The 17,032-nt window shown below is 42.8% G+C and overlaps 9 protein-coding genes across 9 annotated transcripts; 5 read left to right on the top strand and 4 right to left on the bottom strand.

Annotated features, from left to right (window-relative positions):
- Positions 1 to 155: 155 nt before the first annotated feature.
- LOC6581978 (heat shock protein 67B1) lies at positions 156 to 2,386 on the bottom strand. The gene has a single exon (XM_002007655.4). It carries the CDS (start codon positions 2,164 to 2,166, stop codon positions 490 to 492), a length of 1,677 nt encoding a protein of 558 aa, XP_002007691.1. The 5' UTR covers positions 2,167 to 2,386; the 3' UTR covers positions 156 to 489.
- A 2,421-nt stretch (positions 2,387 to 4,807) lies between these two features.
- On the top strand, positions 4,808 to 5,728 carry LOC6581979 (heat shock protein 23). The gene has a single exon (XM_002007656.4). The coding sequence runs from the start codon at positions 4,944 to 4,946 to the stop codon at positions 5,499 to 5,501; it is 558 nt and encodes a 185-aa protein (XP_002007692.1). The 5' UTR covers positions 4,808 to 4,943; the 3' UTR covers positions 5,502 to 5,728.
- Positions 5,729 to 6,767: 1,039 nt separating this feature from the next.
- Positions 6,768 to 7,821, top strand: LOC6581980 (heat shock protein 27). The gene has a single exon (XM_002007657.4). It carries the CDS (start codon positions 6,879 to 6,881, stop codon positions 7,506 to 7,508), a length of 630 nt encoding a protein of 209 aa, XP_002007693.1. The 5' UTR covers positions 6,768 to 6,878; the 3' UTR covers positions 7,509 to 7,821.
- Positions 7,822 to 8,789: 968 nt separating this feature from the next.
- LOC6581981 (heat shock protein 26) lies at positions 8,790 to 9,764 on the top strand. The gene has a single exon (XM_002007658.4). It carries the CDS (start codon positions 8,924 to 8,926, stop codon positions 9,560 to 9,562), a length of 639 nt encoding a protein of 212 aa, XP_002007694.1. The 5' UTR covers positions 8,790 to 8,923; the 3' UTR covers positions 9,563 to 9,764.
- Positions 9,760 to 10,923, bottom strand: LOC6581982 (heat shock protein 27). Its single transcript, XM_044009553.1, has 2 exons — positions 10,118 to 10,923; positions 9,760 to 10,051 (listed from the first exon to the last, which is right to left on the bottom strand). The coding sequence occupies exon 1, from the start codon at positions 10,786 to 10,788 to the stop codon at positions 10,192 to 10,194; it is 597 nt and encodes a 198-aa protein (XP_043865488.1). The 5' UTR covers positions 10,789 to 10,923; the 3' UTR covers positions 9,760 to 10,051; positions 10,118 to 10,191.
- Positions 10,924 to 11,146: 223 nt separating this feature from the next.
- Positions 11,147 to 11,915, bottom strand: LOC6581983 (heat shock protein 22). Its single transcript, XM_002007660.4, has one exon. It carries the CDS (start codon positions 11,785 to 11,787, stop codon positions 11,236 to 11,238), a length of 552 nt encoding a protein of 183 aa, XP_002007696.1. The 5' UTR covers positions 11,788 to 11,915; the 3' UTR covers positions 11,147 to 11,235.
- A 566-nt stretch (positions 11,916 to 12,481) lies between these two features.
- On the bottom strand, positions 12,482 to 13,712 carry LOC6581984 (rhodanese domain-containing protein CG4456). Its single transcript, XM_002007661.4, has 3 exons — positions 13,035 to 13,712; positions 12,804 to 12,963; positions 12,482 to 12,740 (listed from the first exon to the last, which is right to left on the bottom strand). Exons 1-3 carry the CDS (start codon positions 13,363 to 13,365, stop codon positions 12,680 to 12,682), a joined length of 552 nt encoding a protein of 183 aa, XP_002007697.2. The 5' UTR covers positions 13,366 to 13,712; the 3' UTR covers positions 12,482 to 12,679.
- Positions 13,713 to 13,979: 267 nt separating this feature from the next.
- Positions 13,980 to 14,873, top strand: LOC6581985 (heat shock protein 67B3). The gene has a single exon (XM_002007662.4). The coding sequence runs from the start codon at positions 14,181 to 14,183 to the stop codon at positions 14,760 to 14,762; it is 582 nt and encodes a 193-aa protein (XP_002007698.1). The 5' UTR covers positions 13,980 to 14,180; the 3' UTR covers positions 14,763 to 14,873.
- Positions 14,874 to 15,237: 364 nt separating this feature from the next.
- Positions 15,238 to 16,269, top strand: LOC6581986 (GPN-loop GTPase 2). The gene has a single exon (XM_002007663.4). The coding sequence runs from the start codon at positions 15,294 to 15,296 to the stop codon at positions 16,215 to 16,217; it is 924 nt and encodes a 307-aa protein (XP_002007699.1). The 5' UTR covers positions 15,238 to 15,293; the 3' UTR covers positions 16,218 to 16,269.
- The last annotated feature ends 763 nt before the right edge of the window (positions 16,270 to 17,032 follow it).

The following is a 17,032-nucleotide window of genomic DNA, read 5'->3' on the forward strand; positions in this document are numbered from 1 at the left end:
AAGATGAAAAAACATCGCATAGCTGTAAAGAGTATGCTCTCCACTGAGCGAGCGTAACTAGAAAGAGTATGCCTGTGTGAAGAGAAGAGAATCATAGACTGGAAAACAACAGCAATGAGTAAAGAAAAGCAAGTGAAAAGACAAAACACAAAACGCACTCTTTGAATCTTTATTTACTTGTAAGTTTTAAGTACATAATGTGCTTAGTTTTACTGAATACTTGTAGTCGTAATTGTTTCACACTTGTTTAGGAAATCATAATTTCATATCATAGTTTCTCATCTCTTTCTCCTTTTGCATTTCGTCCACCTGCATGCCCTATCTCATGTATTTATTGCGAATTATTGAAAAAACACATAAAACATTTATAGATTAAAACGCATTCCAATTTGATATTTGTTTATCATTATTTATCGTTATTATATTTTGTTTTTCTTTTTTTAGTTCTTTTATAGTTCTGCGTTGCGCATCAATTATCAGTCTCTACATTCACTTAGCCGCTGCCAGGGTTGGCTCCTCTGCGTCCTTACCGGCAGCTGCGCCGTTCTCGCTTGCCTGCTTCTTGGCCAGTAGAATAGCCGCATCTTCAGCAGCGATCTCCTCCGCGCCCTTGGTGGCCTTTTCAACTTTCTCTACTGCCTCTGAAGACTGCTCCTCGACTTCGATTTTGGCTTTTTTGGCAGCCGGCATAGTGTCGTCCTCGGCATCCTCTTCGACGGCAGCCTTTTCGGCTTTCGAGTTCGAATCGGAGCTGGACGAATTGCCATTTGCATTGGCATCTTCGGTTTTCGTGCCGTCGGCCTCTGCCGAGGCTGTGCCACTGCTACTGACGGCGTCGGCGTCGGTGGAGTCCTCCTTTTCGGCAGAGGCAGCGGCTGCTACTGCAACTGTGGAGGCAACGACGGCAGTGGCCACATTGTCAGTTTCAGAAGTTTCGTCCACTTCCATTGACTTTGACTCTGGAGTTGGCTGCGGTTCACCATTGTCGCCATTGGAATTGGAAATAGAAATTGAGTTGGAATTGGAATTGGTAGTGGAAGTTTGGACAACGGGCTCAGTCTCTTTCTCTTTTTCTTTTGTTTTTGCATTTGCAGTTTCATCAGCAGTTTTAGCTACGCTTGTGTTGGCATTGACGTCGCCGGCAGCGTCAACGTCGGCGTTGACGTCGACGTCGACGTCTGCCTCTCCATTGCCATTGCGCTCTTCAGCGCTCTTCTGCTCGCCGCTGGAAGCGACTGCTGGTGTTGTTGCTGCTGCTGCTGCAGCTGTTTTTAGGGTTGGCTGCTCTACGTCGTTGGCTGCACTTTTTCCAATTGGCAACTGCGCATCCTTCGTCTGCGCCATCATGGGTAGCGGTACTGCAGCCGACTGCTGCTGCGGCTGCTGCTGAATATCGACGATGCGCTCAATGGGTCGCTCCTCGCCCGCTTTGGATGCGGGCGGCGGTGGCGGTGGTGGCGCCTTTACAGTTAGAATACCATCCGAAGACAGCGTCGAGTGGACATCGGCCGGATCAAAGCCCTTCGGCAACATGTATTTTCGTATAAAATGACGCGAGATGACACCGTGGCCATCCTCCTTCTCGTCGTGCTGCCCCTCGACTACGATGCAATTGTCGATGGTCTTCACGGTGAGCTCGTCCGATGCGAACTGCTTCACATTCATGCTCACCTGGAAGCCGTTGCGATTGACCACCGAATAGGCCGATGCCGATTTGCTGGCACTTGCCGACGAGTTGCTCGTAGCAGTTGCCAACGAGGAGTTGACCTTGTCGCCCAGCTCCTTCTCCAACTCGAGCAGCGACTTATTGCAGCAGACAGTCTTGGCGCCGGCCACACGGCTGTAGGGATGATGGCGATGCTGAGCCTGTACCTGTCCCCCACCCTTGATAGGCACCCACAAAACCCCACTGGTGGCTGTCGGAGAGTGGGCGTGGCCGTGCGAGTGGGCGAGACGTGTGCCACGACGCGTGCTGTTTGAAGGCGACAACTGCGGGAGCGACTGTGTGGAAGCCGATGCGGCGGCCAGCTGCTCCAGCGGATACATACCGAAGCCGTCGTCTATGTCCATGCCCATGCCGAGGCCCAGACCGAGGCTGGCGCTGCGATTAAAATTAAAGTCGTGCAGCTCCTCGGCCAGGTCGAGTATAAACGGTATTAGCGACATTTTCCAAATTAATTCACTGGGGGATTTAGAGTCACTTGGCTTGTAATTGTCTCTGCCTCTGGCTGGGATCTGATGACACTGACAATTGGCACTTGGCAATGGGCACTTGGCACTGGGCACTAGAGCACTAAATATGTCCTATCTGCTATCTGCTGCTACCGTTCCGCGTGCGATCCGTTCCGGCTTCTAACTGGATTGCGTTTGAGCTCTTATGGCTGAATGTTCAACCTTTTAAACGGCTGTGCAGCGCTGAATGGAAAGCAAATGTCTGGCCTGGAAGCGTGCTGCAGCAGCGACTACGAATGCCGGCTCGTATCCAACATCGTCGTTGTTGCCGTCGCCGAGTTGTGGTGTCGGCGTAAACGTCGACGTCGTCATCGTCGTCGGCTTATGCAAAGTGAGGCTGGGCCAACGTTTCCCATGTGCAATCTTTGTTTATTTGCACAGTTTTGGCAAAAAATCAATAGAACTAAACCTGGCGACAACACCCCTCGAAATAAGATCCAAAAGTATTGCTTATCGGCAAGAGACGCACACACATCTACATATGTATGTATATAGACACTCAGATGTACTATGTATGTATGTATGTTTCGATGTCTCTACTTTTTCGCAATACGAAGTTGGCAATTTTCCGGTTGCGAGAACAAAGAAAGTATTCCAGGCCGCAAACGATGGAGAAACACACAAGCCGGCACAACTTGAAAACCGGCTACAGCCTCTCGACCTACGCCTCGGCTCTGGGCATGAGTTACCACAGCAATATATGTACATACATATGAATACTATTTATGCATACATACGAACACATACACATATATGAACGTTTGTCCACAAATACACTTCCATTTACTTACTACATATGTATGTATGTATGCATATAAATGAAGACACGAGCATGTAAAGTAGCCATGTTGCAGCTGAATTCCCTGCGCTCAGCCGGCAAACAGCTAAACAGCTGAGAGGCCGCAAAAACGTATCGTGCCACAGGCCGGTTGCCGAACCGGCGCGATTATAGCAACTACAACAACAGCTGGTTTTTGCGTCTCTCCACTCACTCACACAGACACATCACCGGCGTGTGCATTTGTGTTTGTGGTCTGGAAGGCCAACCGGCAACTGAAAATTTGTTGATAATGGAATTAAGTCGAAGGGGGGCAACAGCCGGCAGTGGGGCAGGCGCAAAGCATGCGCATTGCCCCTTGGCGAAGCTATGTATATACAAATATTCATATATATTATAGATTGCAATTGTATGCAGCAACAAATGCTGATGTACTCACACCAATACAATGCATAAAACATACGTATATGTACGTGTTGTGTGTAAAATTTGTTACACATACAAGCAATTTCTAGACAAGAGCCAGACACTAGTTTGGAGACTTGTGCAATAGTGAAAACGACAAACAAAATAAGGGGCTGGCAACGAAGCTGGAGCTATCCATTAATGAATACATATGTACATACATATATATATATGCTCGTACTTTATATGTACATACATATGTGCAATTGTATATATTCGGAGCTGTCGTTGTCATGAAAATTCATAGGCTGATTGAATATTTTGTAAGCGTAAAGTACATATGTACATATGTATCTACATATACATATGTATATTTATACATACATACTATGTATTTATGTGTGTATGCTTGTACATATGGTTATCTGTATATAAAATATATTATTTGATATTATTATTTACTATTATTATTATTTATTATTATTTACTGTCTTATCCGATATTTTAGAAAAAGTATTTACATAATTATCTATGTATATACACAGTTGCAGAGCATTGTATGTACATCTAGACATAATACATATGTACATACTTACATGTTTCCAAAGTATATATACATACATATGTACATGTGTGTATGCCAACGTAGAGAAACAAAAAGAAAAAGAAAAAAAAATGTTACTTTTCGCTTTGTCATCTTTAATTTTTCGCGTTTTCATACTATATTCTTTATTGAATCACATCAAAACATTACTATGTACATATTTATGTATGTACATACATATCTGCATTTAGTACCTATATGTACATACATTTACGTACATACAAACATACATACATACGTTGAGTATGGCAAAATTGCCATTAATAAATTCCGCTGTTAACAAATGAAAATAAAGTCAGTGAAATATTAATAAATAAATTTAAAAGAGCAAATGAAAATGTCTATAGCTATAAATTAACAAATTTTCTAGATATGTACATATGTACATTATCTGGAAAGTTACAGAACATTCTTCTATCTGCAATGTTTTTGTTTGTTTATTCTCTCTGTTATCACTTTTCTCGCTCTTTAACTGCTGCTGTTGCTATCTCAGCGAAACACTCTCACTTTCGTTGCTAGATAATGCTGCAAATGAATATAAATTTTATATACTTACTTACATATAAATGTATGTATTCTTGTATATACATATCTACAAGCATCACGTACATACACACATTCGAGCGCTTTCCAGAACATCGGCAAAATTATTCAACTTTAGCCAGAGCCAGAAGTTTCCTTGGCGTGCCCAGCTCTGCTATCTCTCTCGCACGCACAAGCGCGCGCGTAATCGAGAGTCACCACCGGGCAGCTATAAATACGCGACGCATTTCGTTCCCGTCATCAGTTTACTTCGAAAAAGCAAAGCAACAAGCAACAAACAAAAAGTCAACACAAAGCCTTCCTGCAAGGAACGCCAAGGAACAAAAGCACAAAAAATTTTTTCTGAAAAAGTTATAAAGTATTGTTGAAAAAAGAGAAAACATGGCAAATCTTCCACTTCTGTTGAGCTTGGCTGACGATCTCAACCGTCTGTCGATGGTGCCATTCTACGACACTCCTTACTACTGGCAGCGCCAAAACCGTAATCCGCTCCTGGCATTGGCTGCAGTTCCTCTTGACCAGCAGCTGCGCCAGTTGGAGAAACAAGTGGGTAGCATTGGTCCAGTATCGAAGATTGGCAAGGATGGTTTCCAGGTGTGCATGGACGTCGCACAGTTCAAGCCCAGCGAACTAAACGTCAAAGTTGTGGACAACTCAGTCATCGTCGAAGGCAAGCATGAGGAGAGAGAGGACGATCATGGCTTCATCACTCGTCACTTTGTGCGCCGCTACGCTCTGCCCGATGGCTATGAAGCCGACAAAGTAACTTCAACCTTATCCTCTGACGGTGTGCTCACTGTCAGCGTGCCGAAGCCAGCGGCCATCGAAGATAAGAGCAATCCTCGTGTTGTCCAGATCCAGCAGGTGGGACCTGCCCATCTCAACGTGAAGGAGAACGCCAAGGAGCAGCCAGAGCAAGAAGCCAAAGCCGAGAAATGAACTGAGCATCTCATAAGTTAACTCATTTTTAGTGTGTAGATCACACACATTATTATTATAATCAATTATGGAAGTCAATAATTTGTTTGATATTTATGTATTTAACCTATTAGCACATAGCCATATATATGCATGCATACGTAAGTGTGTATGTACTATATGTTTCCTTTACCTAAGCCTTATATATAACTTATATTCGAAATAAAAAAAAAATTTAATTACTGTAATTCGACGAGTTTTCATTATGGGTAGCAGCAGATGTACATAACAGTCTCCATGTGTGCATCGATATATCTATGTAGGGAATGACGAAACATGATAAATACGTTTATACATATGGACGCAAAAAGCAATCGTACACAGCACGTATACAATTTATACATACATACATCTGTGTGTACATTAGTGTGTACGTGAGAATTGTTCGAGAAATTTTATTTGGGAGAAATATCCGAATTTTTCAGGGAACTTTTCGACACCACTACTCTCAACTCCATTCGTATACATACATATGTATGTACATACATATCTGTGCATGAAAAGCTTAACCAGTAGCATTATGCTACATTTAGTTGCTTGACTTAAAAGCTTGCAAATTTCCCTTAAATGCATGTGCAACTTACTCAAAAGAGAATTTACATTTACACACAGATACATCTACATGCACGAGTATATTACATATGTATGTATGTGTGTATATACATGATTGCAATGCAGAGAAAAGAAAACGAGGATAAAGAATGACAAACAAACCGGTCTCGGCAAACAGAGACTGCAAGTTCATTGTACTTGCAAAATGGCAAAGTTGACGTCTGAGTGGATGCGTTTTTCTGCCAGTGGTCCCCTAAATATACTTTAACATTTTAGCAAAATGCCATACGAATTTTAAAATGCAGGCGGTTTAAATAAAGAAATACTTAAAATATCGTATATGCACATAGTACATGCATACATACATATAGTATTTGTATAGGCACATGCATGTACGTAGTATGTATTTACACACATACATACATATGTATGTATTATTTACAAATTTACCACGCACAGAAATTTCAAGAAACTGGTAGATTTTTATTTGTGGCAAAGAGAGCAAACAAAATAAAATGCCGGCTGGCACACACATACACACACATACGTACATATTTACTTGCCGACAGAAAGAGCGAGTAAATTCAAGAGCGAACGAGAACAATCACCAATATGTTTTCTCTGTGTGTGTGAGTCAGTTTGGCGTCGGTATAAAAACCCGCTGCGTTCCTTGCGCCTCTTCAATTCTATTCAAACCGTCGTTTAAAACACGTCTGCTACGCAGAAGCAATAAAAAAAGACAAAGTTTCGATTATTTACCAAGCAAAAAAAAGTGAAAGAGTAAAAATGTCAATTGTTCCACTCTTGAGTCTGGCTCGCGATTTAGATAGCGCCTACAGCGACTGGGACCACTTCTTGGACGATGACTTTGGCTTTGGACTGCATGTGAACGAGTTATTCCACCGTCCACGTCTGGTGATACCCCATCACTTGCATCGTCGCCGCTCTCACTTTTCACCCTACGAGAGAAGCCATCAGTTGTTGCCCGCACGTCGTCGAGCCTCCGTTGGGCAGAATTCACTGCTGCCCACTGTTGGCAAAGATGGCTTCCAAGTGTGCATGGATGTGGCACAGTTTAAGCCGAGCGAGCTGTCTGTTAAGGTGCAGGACAAGACCATTATCGTCGAGGGAAAGCACGAAGAGCGTGAGGATGGACACGGCTTGATCCAGCGCCACTTTGTGCGCAAGTATACCTTGCCCAAGGACTATGATGGCAACGATGTGGTCTCCACTGTTTCCTCGGATGGTGTGCTGACTCTAAAGGCGCCTCCACCGCCCAGCAAGGAGGCCAAAAAAGAACGAATTGTTCAAATCCAACAAACAGGCCCTGCACATCTCAGCGTCAAGGCACCAGAGAGCGCTGATGGCAAAGGGAAGAGCGAAAATGGTAGCGAGAAAATGGAGACAGGCAAATAGGTGAACTTCGAAGGAGAAGCTTGGTCGAAAACTGAGTGTTGCCACACTGTTCTGAGAGTGCAAGACTAAAATCATACCCATACACACACACACATACACATAAACATCACAAACTACGTCACATTTAGCTATAAGGTATCGAAATGTAAAAATTCCATTTTGTTAGCTATGTACATGTAATGTAATTCGTATTTTCATCCATTCATGTAAATCTAATTTCATGCCATTTAAAAGAGCAGCGGCAACACTCGACCCTTATGTATTTGCATTTATGTTTACTGTGAGAAACAAATAAAATTAATTTAAAATTAAATTTGGCTTAACTTTTCTTGAAAATTGGGAATACAATTGTTGAGGGAATACTTATAGTAGTGACAAATATGAGCATATGCAATACATACATGTCGAGATGAATGTATGTGTACCTTGTATTCTTCGGTGCTTTGTCGTGCATAGTGCGTGTGCGCGTAAATATGTATGCATGTGTTCTTAGGAACATGCATATTAATACATACATACATAGGTATGCATATGAATACTTACATATGCGCATGTGTATGTATATTTGCATAAGTATGTATTGTACATAGGCACATTTTTGCGTATGTACGATGATTTAGTTTCTCGAAAGTACACCCAATCGTACATATGTGTGTATGTGTGTATTATTTTTGGTATGTACATACAGCCCTACAAATATATTTTGAATGCAATTTCTAGGTTTCCCAATAAATGCAATTTGAAAATATAAAAATAAAATCGTAGGCATATGTATGTATGTACATACATATTATGTTTGTATGTATGTACGTACACTCATACATCCGTATATGTATCTATGTATGTATGTATGTATGTAGTCGTATATGTACATAATCAGACGTGTGCATATACATATGCACATATGGATGTACATATGTATGTATGCATGTCTGTATGTAAATATAAACATATATTACATAAATAAAAGGCTTTTTAAAAAAAAAAAAAAAAAAAAAAAAAAAAAGGAGTTTGGAATGAGCTTCCGAAGTTGCCTGTTTTAATTGCTTTTGTTATTTAGTTTGACTTTTTGCACCGTCTGACATTTTCTCCCGCTCTCACACACACAATATTAACACGCATTCTCTCGTATATTCGATTCTCTTTTTTTGTGACACACACGAACACTCTAGCAAGCACGCGATGTTTCTCGCTCTGTTTCTCCGATTCGCACTCAACTCGTAAAAGCTCGATGCTTCTAGAAAACCACTCAGCCGGCTATAAAAGGCCGCTGGCTGAGTTCATTGCTTCAGTTGAAAAATATCAATCATCAAGTGAAGATATTCACAGCGCTTAAAAAAAAAAGCAAACGTCTGAAACTACTTCAGTTTTTTAGAAAAGTGGTTTACGTGAAAGAAAAAGAAATAAAAAGCAAAATGTCGCTATCTCAACTTATTTCTTTGATGAACGAGCTGCAGGAGCCTCGCACTCCCCTCTACGATTACGGATTGGGAATTCATCCAATTCAGCTGCAACCTAAAACCACTCGTCAGCTGCTATTGACTCCCTGGAGTTTCCCAGACTATCCCGCGTCGACGGTGGGAGAGATTTTGGCCGGCCGTCGCAGGCGTGACTTGGCCAAGTCCACAAATGGATCTGGAGATGGCTGGCACTGGCCACTCTCGCAAGTGGGCAAGGACGGATTCCAGGTGTGCATGGATGTCACTCAGTTCACTCCCAGCGAGCTGAGCGTCAAAGTAGTGGACAATTGCGTTGTTGTCGAGGGCAAGCACGAGGAACGCGAAGACGACCATGGCTACATCTCACGCCATTTCGTGCGCCGCTATGCTCTACCCAAGGGCTACGACGGAGATAAGGTCGTATCGTCGCTATCGTCTGATGGCGTACTTACTGTGAGTGTACCAAAGCCACAGCCCATCGAGGACAAGTCCAAGGAGCGTGTGATTCAAATTCAGCAAGTGGGTCCGGCTCACCTGAACGTCAAGCGCAACGAGGACGAGTCGAAGGAGAGCGAGAAGGACAAGAAGGAGAAGAATGCCAGCAATGGCAAATAGAATCTGGAAGCTAGAAGCTAGAACAGCCTCACAACCTGTGTCATCATTCCTCATTCCTCACCAAAAACCTAATGTATTTATTAGATCATATATGTTAATGAACAGAAGACTAGTAATTATAATCTAAAATAACTAAAAAAAAAAACATTGTTTTTCGGAATAGTTCCGGAAGGCGAAAAATATAAAAACATTTAAAATTAAATTTTTTAGTTTTATTTATGTTTAGTTTTCGTATTAGTTTAGCTGGGATTCAATAAAGTTTATGTCGTTAAAAAATTACTGCAAAACGCATTATTAAAATTTTCGTGTTGGGTAACTTCAGTTTGCTTTTGCTTCTGGCAAAATCCACAAAGAAGAACCAAAACAGCAAGAAAATCCCTAAAAATGACAGCGCTGGTAACCCTAGATGTGTTGTGTTTTATAACTGATTTATTCCATTGACATAAAATTCAATTTATTGCGCATTTAAGATTGCATCAAGCGTTTTTTCTGTATTTGTGCATTTAAAATAAAATTAGAATTCTCGATGCAACACGGTGGTCATAAATAGTTCACCTTGAATTTGAATATTTCCCAATGATGCGAGAGAGGCTATAAAGATGTCAGCAGCAGCTAAAGAGGGGGCGCAGCTACTTCCAGGGCAGCGCTAGTTTTCCTGTTTCATGAACGCGGACAAGCCGTTCGCTGGGCGTATAGTATTTGGATGGTGGCGGCGGCGGCGCCTTGATGGTGAGAATGCCATCCGAGGAGATATCGGAGATGACTTCGTTGGCATTGTAGCCACGCGGAAGCAGATACTTGCGCACAAAGTGTCGCTCCACGTAGCCATTGGCGCCCTCGCTGCGCTTGTTGTGGTTGCCTTCGACAATGATGTAGTCATCGTTGGTCTTCACCACAATCTCATGCGGTCGGAACTGGCGCACGTCGATGTCAATGCGAAAGCCCTTCTCATCCGCATGCACCCGCTCGCCGGAGTAATAGTTGTCCCAGCGCATGGGATATGACCAGTCGTAGGGCGTCGATTGTATTAGCTGGTTGCGCACTCGCCTGCTCACCAGCTCATCCAAAGGGCGCAAGTAGTCGCTGCTGCTGCTGTTGGTGGGCCACCAGATGCGCGGATCGTCCCATAGGTAGGGGTACAGCTGGAAGTCATATGGCTGGTAGAGTGGACGCGGTCGATCCAATTCCCGGGACAGATCGCGATACGTGGTCGGCACCAAAGTCATTTCTAATAGGTTTCTCGTCTCGAGTGCTTATAAAATTTGTTGATGGCGCTGTCGGCGCTTTTATAGCCTGCCCCAGGGGCTACGAAGACTGAGAAGACGACGACAACGAACAACGACCAAGTGGCCTCGTGCGATGGCAGCGCCGGATGCGGATGGCTGATGAATCATTTGCCCGATGCGCGAAGGCCAACAAACAAGACACAAGCGTGTCTAACGGCAACTGCGAAATGCAATAATGTTGGACGCGAGTCAAGTGGACGTCATCAAGGAACCGGCCGTCGAGCCAAGGGGCAGGGCAGGCGTTGAAGGGTCGCCGAGTGCATGTGGCTGCTGCCAAGCGTAATAAAACGAAAGTGTATTTGATTTGTTTATGTTTATTGTGTACTTTTTTTATGTAAATGCTAATTCTACAGCTATTACGGGACTAGGATATCTATAGTATAGGATTCACTGCTCCTTCTTCTCCTGCTCCTTCGCAGCAGGCTGATCCAGTGGAGGATTTGGCTTTACATTCAGTTCCGCTGGCCCTGTTTGTTGTATGGGCACAATGCGTTCCTGGAGCGCCGCCTCAACAGCTGGCGGATTGGGTACACTGATGGTGAGAACACCATCGCTGCTCAGGCTGGACGTTGTCTTCTCTGCCTCGTAGCCCTCGGGCAGAGTGAAGCGACGCAGGAAGTGACGGGAATAGTAGCCACCTTGTGCATCCTCCTCCTGCTCAGACTTTCCCTCGATGACGACGCTGTTGTTGACCGTCTTCACTGTCAGTTCGTTGGGCTTGAATTCGCTGACGTCCAGAGACACCTGGTAGCCGTTTTTGCCAATGGTGGCAGCCGGTGTAAACTGCTGCTCCTGTGTGCGCGCTATCTGCTGCCAATTGCGAGGCACAGTCAAGCCGGTCCACATCTGCGGCTCGTGGAAGAAGGCCTGGAACGGCGACACACGCGGCAACCTGGTCAGCTCCTCGGCCATACGTAGAAACATCGGTAACGAACGCATTTTGGTTGAATTTACTTTGTAATAACTTAAATCACTTGCGAAATGCTCTCTCTTTAGCTTGCTACTGCTTATCGGCAGTTCTTTTCACTTTGACGTACTTTGTTCAAATGTTGAGAGCAGAAAATGCCGGCTGCCTTTTATAGGAAATGTCAACGCATTCGAGAATGTTCTCGCACTCTCCCGACAAGGCAGCTGATGCAATTTTGAATATTCTTATACGGCTGGCATTTACATAGATAGTGTTTGTTGAGGGCATGCTATTATTGCATTTAAAGTAAAAATACTTTTCATTTCTCTTAATGGTTGCTCAACAATGGAAGTTTCAAGAAATTTAACAAAGCGAAGCAGTTTTTATTTACAAACACCAGTGTGGTAGGTCAGTTCAAAAAATAAGAGATAGAAGAGAACGAGAGAGAGAGAGAGAGAGAGGGTGGGTAGTGAGAGTGGTTTATTGAGAGTATACATTGCTGTGTCTTCTCAGCAAAATGAGCTTGCGTTCATGTGTGTGTGTGTGAGGTATGGGCATGGGCGTAGTAAAGGGGTCAGCTTTTTAATATAATTATGATATAACCTGCGCGTGAAAAAGATTAGATTTTATCTTGTGAAAATAATAATTATATTATAGGCGTAGCTTCTACCCCCTCTCCCAATTATCTACAGCATTTATATATTTTTGTATGAACCAATTTCATCGTGCGTGTTAAACTTGTTTATTTAGAGAAATATATACATACATATGCATAAGCAATAATTGCATTTAAATTCAAATTTATTCCGCAACCGTATATGTATATTGTTTAAATAAATGTATATAATATATTAGTAAATTTGAATTAAATTATATTAGAAGCCAAAGAGTAAGTGTAGAGTGGAATGTTTTGCTTTTTAGATCTTACTGTGGAAGACCTTCCTTCTCGGCCCACTCCAGCCAGGAGCCACGATAGACGCTCAAGCTGCAAGTAAAATATTAATATTGTATAGACGACATTCTAGACCTGAGGAAACGAGAAACCTACTTGGTAAAGCCCACAGTCTTGGCGATCTCTGCGGCCTCCTGAGCACGTCTGCCCGAGCGACAGGTGAATATGATATTTGCATCATTTGCCGGCTTTGCGCGTCCATATTTCTTTTCGAACTCCTCTGAGTCGGAATTTAATGCGGCCTCCAGTTCGGGCACTGAAAATCAATTGAAATATAAATATATCAAGCAAGTAAATAAAGTGTATTTAGCTTAATATTATACTTACAGGGCACATTGAGGCTGGAGGGGATGCTGCCCGTTGCCGTCAGCTCCTCTGGATTGCGAACATCGATCAGGTAGATCTCTGGATGGTTGGGCACATCTTTGACTTGCTCGTATGTAGCGTCCATTATTTTTCTTCGTTTAATATGCAAATTAGCAGCACTCGAAATAGTGCTTTCAACTGGTTTGATTGCCGACGGATCACTAAATTCTCTGTTTGACGAATCGTTGGCACTTATAATGGGCAAGAGCGAAGCTACTGTCAAGACGATGACGAAGGCGTCGACAGCGGCGGCGGCGTTGGCAGCGCCAATGTTAATGTTTATCAGCCGCATGCTTCATTTACAATAAAGCAACCGCAGCTGGACTCAGATTCGGATTGTTAATCGAAATCCAACCTGTAGCCGGTTTTCATTGTTGTTGTCGCTTTGTGGTTGAGCGTTGGCGACAACCGCCACCGGCCAATCATCGAATTTCACCTCAGACGCTGCTTCAATGCGAATTGCGTTAACTGTTTTGTTTTCCAGACAGACGCCAGCAGCAGCCGCTGGCTGTTTACTATTTGTAAAATGTATCGAGTTTAAATTCTAGCAAAGGGTGTCTGCGGTTTGTGTTTCTATTTTTTGGCGCGCTCTCAAAGCTCGACCTCGACGTTGAAAAAATTGCATTGAATCCAGACACTTCCCAATTGCCGCTGCAGTACATGAAGAACTTGACTCACTTGTTCGCTCTCAAAGCTCAAACTTTAAAATGCTGCAGTAAGTTAAATAAATTCCCAATTGTTGCTTCCAGTAGCCGAGCTTTTGTATGTGCCGGTTCTGCGCCCCAGAACTTCGCAATTTCGTCGCAATAGTCGATGTTTTCGCTCCAAAAAGCTCGAGCAACTGCATTCAATCCAGAAAATTCCCAACAGCAGAGCTTTTCCTGGCTTGAGTATAAAAGTCAACTCTGCTCTCAGTAACTTCACATTTTCGTCGCGACATTCAAGTTGAGTTGTGATTGGAACATTAGTCCAGCAAGACCTCCGCTAAAAAATCAACCCTCACCTACACACGGAAAGCAACACACTGTCGTAGCCTGGGTTCAGTGAACCTCCACCAGATACAGATTCTCAATTTGTGAATTAATTTCAAGCGAAAAAATAAGAAAAATGCCAGACATTCCATTTGTGCTGAATTTGGATGGCCCTGAATCCATTTTCTATGGCCACGACATGTTCCCCAATCGCATGTATCGTCGGCTGCACTCACGGCATCACGATCCCTTGGATTTGCATACATTGGGTATGATTGCCCAGTTGGGTGCACATGCTCGTCATCTGGTGGCCCAGAAGCACAGTGGCGAAATAGGCCACACCCGATCCACTGGCCAGGACAAAGAAGGCAATTATCAGGTGCACCTCGATGTGGGGCTATTTGAGCCAGGTGAGCTGAGCGTTAAGCTGGTGGATAATTGCGTCATCGTTGAGGGGAAGCACGAGGAACGCGAAGACGAACACGGACACGTCTATCGCCATTTTGTACGTCGCTACCCCCTACCCAAGGAGTACAATGCAGACGCCATCGCGTCAACTTTAACTGACGAAGGTGTTTTGACTATAACAGTGCCCCCCTTAAATCCCAAAGTTGAAGGAGCCGAACGCATCATACCGATTAAACATGTCGGGCCATCCGATCTCTTTGTCCAGAAGAACAATGGGCAAAAGGAGTCAATTGAAGGCGAAGCCAAGTAAACAGCACAAGCGGCAGCAGCAGCCAATGATGCACTCAAGTGATTTACAAAGACTCTCGTTTTTATTGCACTCTCAATATAATCAAATAATGCACGCTACATTTTTTAATAATTCATATGTATGTAATACCCATTGGAGAATTTATTTATTCAAATTTTAACCTATATAATAATTCATATAGATTTAAAATTTACTCAAATTATGCATCAGTATTAATAAATGTATTTATCTATCTTAAACTTTAGTCAGTTATATGTATTTTTAATAAAAAGTGTGTTTATTTGTTATTAAGTACTTTTAATTAAAGACCGCCATGTTAATTAATCGAAATAGTCGATATTTTTTATTATCAGCTGTAAATATCGGGTGACTTGATTTTATGGTGGATGTACCGGAATAACAGTGCCATAATGAGTATTTTGCAGTCACACATCGAATTTTTAAAGTGACCATCATGTAAGACATATTGGGTTATTTTTGATATTTCTACCTGGTCACACTGATCACAACAATAATAAATAAACATACGAAATGCTGCAACGCGTTCAGCCGAGAGTAGAAAATCCACGTTATGGCCAATTAATAATAGGTCCACCTGGTTCTGGAAAGACAACGTACTGCAATGAAGCGTATAAATTCTATAAAGAGTTGGGTCGGCAAGTGGGTGTCGTCAATCTGGATCCAGGCAACGACAACATGTCCTATCAGCCGGTAGTCAACGTAATGGAGCTGATTACGGTCGAGGATTGCATGGAGCACATGCAACTGGGACCCAACGGCGCACTCATGCATTGTGCCGAGTACCTGGAACAGCATTTCGAAGATTGGCTGCTGCCGGCACTGAGAAAACTGAGTGCAACGCACAATTACTTTCTCTTCGACTGTCCTGGCCAAGTGGAGCTCTACACTCACCACACTGCCATGGCGCGAGTCTTTGAGCGATTGGAACGGGAGCGCTACAATTTGGTGACAGTCAATCTCATCGATTCGCATTACTGTTCCGAGCCAGCTAAATTCATAGCTACGTTGCTGATGGCGCTGAATACGATGATGCGAATGAGTTTGCCTCATGTGAATGTGTTATCAAAGGCGGATCTGCTTCGTAAACATGAATCGAAGCTTCACTTCAACGTTGACTACTACACGGATGTGCTTGATCTGAAATATTTACTAGAGAAACTGGATGATGATCCCACAATGCGCAAATATCAGAAGCTCAATGAGGCCATTTGCTCCATGGTGGAGGATTATGCGCTGGTTTCCTTTAAACTGCTGGATGCATTCAGTACAGACAGCATGCTCCGGCTGCGCAATCACATTGACAAAGCGAACGGCTATGTGTATAAAGCGGGCGAAGAGCAAACAGTTAACTCTCTGCTAGCTTGCGCTGTGGGCGCTGAAACTGAGGCAATGCGTCAGCAGCGAGATATTGAACCCTATACGAATCAGCAGTAGCAAACAGATGTTTATAATATATTTATATATAATATAGCTATATATACTTTTATTTTGGAAGTTTTGTTTTATCAACATCCCGTCGCCAAATCTTTGCTTCGAAAACTGAACCAATTGTGAACGAGTAGCGAATAGCATTTTGGTGATTGCTGTTTCCTGTGATAAACTGTACTTTCAAATTGCTCTACAAATTAGATTTATTAGTTATTAAGCAAATAAAAGAAATGAACTCTATATATGTATATTCAAATATTAATATATTTAAATCGAGGCGCCTAGTCACTGTTTTTATGGGCAGCACTATGCTGAAAATTATCGGTTGCAATCGATACGCAGTGCTGTCATTGATAGCCAATTGACACTATTAGCCGTTACCAGAAAATTGCGCGGTTAATTTTCGGCAGTTTGATTATGTATTTAACTTGAAAATATAACTTTATGCGAAATACGCACATATTATTTAATTCATTCATGGTTTCCATACAGATAAAGCTGAATGGCGACGTAACTTCTGATTTGCGTTTCGCTTATGTAATTTATTTATAAACTTAACCTTGGCATATTCATTAGGTCAGTTTCATAATATCTTTGAGTGCGAGAATTTATTTTATCGCTTCCAAGTTGCTGAATTGCACTCCCAGCTTCAACTTGGCACATTTAGCGCGATAAGGCGAAAAAAAAGTGAGTTTGAAATGCGAACTACACAGAAATCAGCATATTGACGTCGACTTTAGGAAGCACAAAAACTCTGATTAGAACTAAAAACAAAATGGAGTCTGGCTTTAGTTTGGGGCCTATAAAAGGCGCTGGGGATC

This window comes from Drosophila mojavensis, unplaced genomic scaffold (genome assembly GCF_018153725.1).
Source record: "Drosophila mojavensis isolate 15081-1352.22 unplaced genomic scaffold, ASM1815372v1 contig_74, whole genome shotgun sequence".
Lineage (NCBI taxonomy): Eukaryota > Metazoa > Arthropoda > Insecta > Diptera > Drosophilidae > Drosophila > Drosophila mojavensis.